We start from the raw sequence: 6542 nt of genomic DNA, 5'->3' as shown, positions 1-6542 counted from the left end.
AAAGAACCAAGAAGGTTAATTTACTTGCAGAACAATAAAAACCTGACATGTTAAAGATGACTAATCGTCCCTTATTGCTACAATGTTCATAGCGAACACGTGTGGAGGCGAGTTTCAGGTGAAGCATCTCCAGCACACAAGTTTACCCTCACCCGCCAGCATCGTGGCTGTCCGCTGATCACACTCGTGACGTCACACTCATGACGTCACACGCACGAGCTGTAGGGGCGGGGCTCTGTCCGCTCAGTGGCGCTGTTTTCATTAATTTAGCACCACGAGCGGGGAGTCTCATCCCTGTAGTTCCCTGTTGTGGTGCCGCATTCATCACCACGTTGCCCTCAATTCTTTGTACGAAACACACACCCACACACGAGTGGACATAGCAGTGTATATACATAGACGAATGTGCATACACACCGCTTTGTACATACAAACAGCTACACTACCACTCCCCAAGTGTACTTACACAGCAGTGTAAATACACACACGCTTACAAGCGATACCATTTCGATTGTCATTAAAAGTGTATGACAGCAATCGTAATAATTTTCGTGGATTAAATTAAACAAATCACCTTGATTGTTCTGACGCGCTCATTCCTAACAGCGTGTTTCAGCCGCATCGAACCTCACAATAATAATATCCTCCCAAACTCTACCAGATACATACTCGAGTACACATATGCACTCCCTTGTACACACACCCACACATGAGTGGGCATAGCAGTGTATATACATAGACGAATGTGCATACATATACACACGAATGTACATATACAGGGGTGTACATACAGATATGCAACGCATTGTACATACACACGAGTGTACATACAAAGCATTGTACGTCAACTAGGATTGCGTTCCACTGCGACCACGCACGTTTGATCCTACATACATAAGCACACAAATACATGTACATGCACACACGAGTGCTCGTCTTGTTGTAGTGTTTCCTATGTTATGGTTTATGGTAAACGCAGGAGTACAAAACGTGCACTGCACACCTACGTTCCCTTTGCCCATTGATCGTGATGATGATGATGATGAATAACATGTTACTTGATGTAACAGAAAAACGAATGCTGACAATTGGAACAATACATATGCTCAACGAGTTTTGATTAGGATGGTGCGGTTAAATAGCTATTCCAATCCATTGAGATTGCACATTCAGCAAATTATAATGCGACCACAATGCGATCCTAATAATTATAGGGCAATTTAATCCCTCACCCCCAGTTCGCATATCCGTCCCTAGTTTCGTAAATAAATATATCTTGATACATCTGAGTATAGTTGGATTATAATGTAGGAGGACATAGAAGGAATCTAACTCGAATTATATGCATCTTCGGTGGATGCATGAGCAACCACCACTCCTCGACTCCCGTTGATTGGGAGGTGAGCCCACGGTAGCCTGGCGCTTACAGCTTTCTACACCTTACGCCACGCTCCCACGTCCCCTTGATTCGTTTGTTTTTCTCTGAAGAAGAGCCCCCTGTTGTTTGGCATTCTCCTGCCAGGTAGACACTCAGTGGCGCTGTTTTCATTAATTTAGCACCACGAGCGGGGAGTCTCATCCCTGTAGTTCCCTGTTGTGGTGCCGCATTCATTACCACGTTGCCCTCAATTCTTTGTACGACACAATATGAAAATAAGTTGCGTGTTCCAATACACATACTTACACGAGTACACTCCCTTGTACACACACACGAGTGGACATACACAGCGGTGGAGAAAAATGCACGAATGTGCATCCACCCCGCTTTGTACACACAAAGATAAAGATCTCCCTATAGCCTTAACAGACTGTAGGGGCAAGTTAGCGAGCACCTATGAAGGCCGCAACGGTACACGAGGGGGTGGGTGGCCAGCACCACGCCCGACCGCCTTTGTCTCCCCACCAGGTACTCATTTGAGGCTGAGTCGACCAAGATGGAGGCCCGGGACCGGTTCAGATAATCGTCACTGGTGTTGGCCGTGAGCGGGAATCGAACCCGTGTTGCCGGGTTCACAGCGCAGCGCGCTAACCGCTGCACCACCGCTCCCCACATATACACTCCCTTGTACACACACCCACACACGAGTGGACATACACAGTGCTGTAGGAAAAATTCACGAATGTGCATAGACACCGCTTTGTACATACACACACGGGTGCACATGCATATGTAGTGGTGGTGTTGACGTGCGCCGACAGTGATGGATCACGGGGCGGCACGAGGTGCGGGGTTGGGCACGCGATGTGGGCGTGGTGTGGACGCGCGCGCCGGGAGTGAGGGATGACGGGCGGCGCGGCGTGGGTGTTGAGGCGCGCTGACACGAGGTGGGGAAAAGAGGATCGTAGCCAGCGCCCGGTGATTGGTCGAATGGGATAGGTGCTCTCAGCGACGTCCGCAGGAGGGGTATAAAGGGTGACGCGCGAGAGCACTCGTGGTTGTTTAACCAGTTGAAGATCGAAGACGGAGTGGAAAGAGTAGGGCCCGAGACCCCTAGTCCCGCCGTCCTTATCGGGACCGGGGCCCTGTGTGGCTCGAAGGCGAGATTGTGGGACCCGTGGTCCGACGCCCATGTGGGTCGGGACTGTGGGACCCAGGGTCGAGACGGACACCCCGGCTGGGTGTGTTCCGAGAGGCTACGGGGCGTAAGAGCCCGTGTCGGTGTAGCCCGGAGGACTGGGTAGGGTTAGGCTGGTGTTAGCCACCCGAGAAACTGAGTGGGTGTTGGTCACCCGAGTAGCTAAGTGGGCGTTGGTCGCCCGAGTAGCTAAGTGGGTGTTGGTCACCCGAGTAACCCAGTGGGTGTTGGTCACCCGAGTAGCTAAGTGGGTGTTGGTCACCCGTGTTGCTAAGTGGGTGTTGGTCACCCGTGTAGCTAAGTGGGTGTTGGTCACCCGTGTAAATATAGTTGGTTCAATAAAAGAGTGTGCTACCCGTGAAGTCGTCTCCCGCCGAGTTACTACATTACACATGCACAGTGTAATTGCACACAGCAATGTTTATAAACACATGTGCACGTATACAGCAGTGTGCATGCTCAGGGATTGCGTTTTAACACACACAAATATGCGAGCACACACGATTGTACATACATACACACGTGTACAGACCCACACGTGTCCATGAACGAGTGTAAATACACACACGAGTGCACATGCACACGAATGTACCCACAGAGAAGTACACACCCATGTACATACACATGGCTACAGTTCCCTGCTGTAATGGCTGGTGCTTATGCTAGAAGGTGGCATGTGTTGTAATTGTTGCACAGCAAATGATGTGAGCGTGCTGTCTTGTTTATTCCAAACTTTGTCACGTAAAGGTGGTGCTTCGTAGTCCTATCGGATTACTTGTTGATGTGGTGTGATGCGCATTGGTTGTGAGGTGTTTCAATTGCTGATTTTACTCTCGTTGTTAAGTGGTCTTGTTGAGCTAAAGTTGGAGAAAGACATTGCTCACACACGCTTACAAGCGATACCATTTCGATTATCAATAAAAGTGTTTGACAGCAATCGTAATAATTGTCGTGAATTAAATTATACAAATCACCTTGATTTACTGACGCGCTCATATCAACACAAATACTTAAATATGTTTTTATAAAACAAAGTCAGTACAGTATGCATTTGCACCTCTTAGTCCAAATCGAACTGGACATCAGCATTTTGATACTTCAGACTCTATGTCGATGTTAAATTCTCTAAACTTGCATCAGTTTAAAGGACATTGTCGGGTGAATGTTGGCAAATTAACACGAAGCACGGAATTATGCATGGATATGTAGATCTTTCTTTAAACGGAAGCGTGCAATTATGCAGTGAGATATGCATATGTATTAAGGTTAAATTACAATGGCCGGATTAGCTAAGCTATGTTACTACATATGCGGATTGTTAATGTAAAAATTAACAATTGAATGCAAAGTCCATGATAGGCCAGGACGAGAACAAAGGATTTGTATGCTAGAGGGGAGTTATAAGGGGCTTAAATTCAGACCTCAAGACCATTTCGAGAGGGATTTCACTGAGGATAGACGCGCAACTCCTCGCTCTGCAGATTACCCTTCTCCTGCGAGACCCAGCCTGGCGAGCCCGATTGCCTGGCGACTGGGAGAGTTCGTGGCGATCTCCTCAGACGGGTTACAGGGACATCGACACGCCGTGCATCAACAAGTAAGTGTCTTCGTTAGTGGATAAAACTGGTAGTCGCGTGTAGCCCGACTTACGATACGTTACTGTGTGTCGGTTAGACGTTAGTGAGAGTTTGCTTTTTGGCAATTTGAGCCAGACATGCACGCAGCTTAGAGGGTGCCTTTAACTCTCAACAACACCCGCGACTGTTACTCTGCTCTGAAGAATCAGTCACATGGAGCAGATAAACTCTCCACAGCGCCACGCACACACGGGCGAGAAGCCGTTCAATTGCTCTGTTTGTTTGAAGGAATTTTCATGGAAGTCATATCTTCACAGGCACCAGAAGACACACACGGGCGAGAAGCCATTCAAGTGCTCTGTGTGTGGGAAGGCATTTTCACTGAAATCAAATCTTAACACTCACCAGAAAACACACTCTGGTGAGAAGCCATTCAATTGCTCTGTGTGTGGGAAGACATTTTCACTGAAATCCAATCTTAACACTCACCAGAAAACACACTCTGGTGAGAAGCCATTCAAGTGCTCTGTGTGTGGGAAGGCATTTTCACAGAAATCACATCTTAACACTCACCAGAAAACACACTCTGGTGAGAAGCCATTCAATTTCTCTGTGTGTGGGAAGACATTTTCACAGAAATCCAATCTTAACACTCACCAGAAGACACACACGGGCGAGAAGCCATTCAAGTGCGCTGTGTGTGGGAAGACATTTTCACTGAAATCCAATCTTAACACTCACCAGAAGACACACACGGGCGAGAAGCCATTCAATTGCTCTGTGTGTGGGAAGACATTTTCACTGAAATCCAATCTTAACACTCACCAGAAAACACACTCTGGTGAGAAGCCATTCAAGTGCTCTGTGTGTGGGAAGGCATTTTCACAGAAATCACATCTTAACACTCACCAGAAAACACACTCTGGTGAGAAGCCATTCAATTTCTCTGTGTGTGGGAAGACATTTTCACAGAAATCCAATCTTAACACTCACCAGAAGACACACACGGGCGAGAAGCCATTCAAGTGCGCTGTGTGTGGGAAGACATTTTCACTCAAATCCAATCTTAACACTCACCAGAAGACACACACGGGCGAGAAGCCATTCAATTGCTCTGTGTGTGGGAAGACATATTCACTGAAATCCAATCTTAACACTCACCAGAAAACACACTCTGGTGAGAAGCCATTCAAGTGCTCTGTGTGTGGGAAGGCATTTTCACAGAAATCACATCTTAACACTCACCAGAAAACACACTCTGGTGAGAAGCCATTCAATTTCTCTGTGTGTGGGAAGACATTTTCACAGAAATCCAATCTTAACACTCACCAGAAGACACACACGGGCGAGAAGCCATTCAAGTGCGCTGTGTGTGGGAAGACATTTTCACTGAAATCCAATCTTAACACTCACCAGAAGACACACTCGGGCGAGAAGCCATTCAAGTGCTCTCTTTGTGCGAAGGCATTTGTAAGGAAGTCAGATCTTCACAGGCACCAGAAAACGCACTCGGGTGAAAAGCCATTAAATTGCTCTCCGAGGGAGAGAACATGTTCACGGTCATCTCCACGAAACAAGCATCAGAAGATCCGGAATGATAGGGAAGTGGAATCAAAAGGTGTAATGCAAAGTGCTGCAATGAGTCCTGAAAAAGATGCATCTTTTCATCCTATACAGGTGGATCCTGAGAGATGCCTAGATGTAGTGGATGTCATGATTCCTGACAACAATTCCTTTTTAGACCTCATGCAGTTGGATCCTGAGAGGTTGCTGGATGTAATGAGCCCTGACGACAATTCCTCTTTCGACCCCATGCAGGTGGATACTGAGACATGGCTGCTGGAATGGCTGGAGAGTCAAAGTTTTGAGTTCTTCTGTTAACTCTTGAAGTCCTGGAATGTGCATGTTTGTGTCTCTGTTAGATCAGTTAATAAGGTACGAATTATTATTTCCGTGATTTCCAGTACTCCAAGCTAGAGTGATGTTTCGGCCACAACGCAAGCAGCCGTCTTCAGGTGGAGAACAGGTCTGTCAAGTAGACAGAGTCATTCAGACTCTGAGTCATTCAGACTCTGTCTACTTGACAGACCTGTTCTCCACCTGAAGACGGCTGCTTGCGTCGTCGCCGAAACGTCGTGAGAATTATTTATTATGTTTTATTTTTATTATTTTCCTTTTACGTGACTTTACCGTAAGAACCAAGAAGATTAATCCCTGCAGTCACGAAAGCTTTAAATCTAAATAGAGTAATGTTGTGAATGCTCTATAATGTGTTCAGATGAAAGCCTTCCTTTTAAGTTCCAGAAGTGTTCACTTATTTCAGGATGACAACAATGTTATACTTGTATAGATGCGTTGCTTCGTCTGGTGGTTGTATCATCGGGACTGG

The 6542-nt window shown here is 46.7% G+C and overlaps 1 protein-coding gene across 1 annotated transcript; it reads left to right on the top strand.

The window, feature by feature from the left end:
* Positions 1-1361: 1361 nt before the first annotated feature.
* Positions 1362-6034, top strand: LOC144738294 (uncharacterized). The gene is made up of 3 exons (XM_078621300.1): positions 1362-1400; positions 4442-5029; positions 5114-6034. Exons 1-3 carry the CDS (start codon positions 1362-1364, stop codon positions 6032-6034), a joined length of 1548 nt encoding a protein of 515 aa, XP_078477426.1.
* The last annotated feature ends 508 nt before the right edge of the window (positions 6035-6542 follow it).

Source organism: Lampetra planeri, chromosome 81 (assembly GCF_965212315.1).
Source record: "Lampetra planeri chromosome 81, kcLamPlan1.2.h2, whole genome shotgun sequence".
Lineage (NCBI taxonomy): Eukaryota > Metazoa > Chordata > Hyperoartia > Petromyzontiformes > Petromyzontidae > Lampetra > Lampetra planeri.
The sequence above is the reverse complement of the archived record's forward strand: the minus strand, read 5'-3'. Positions and strand labels throughout refer to the sequence as shown.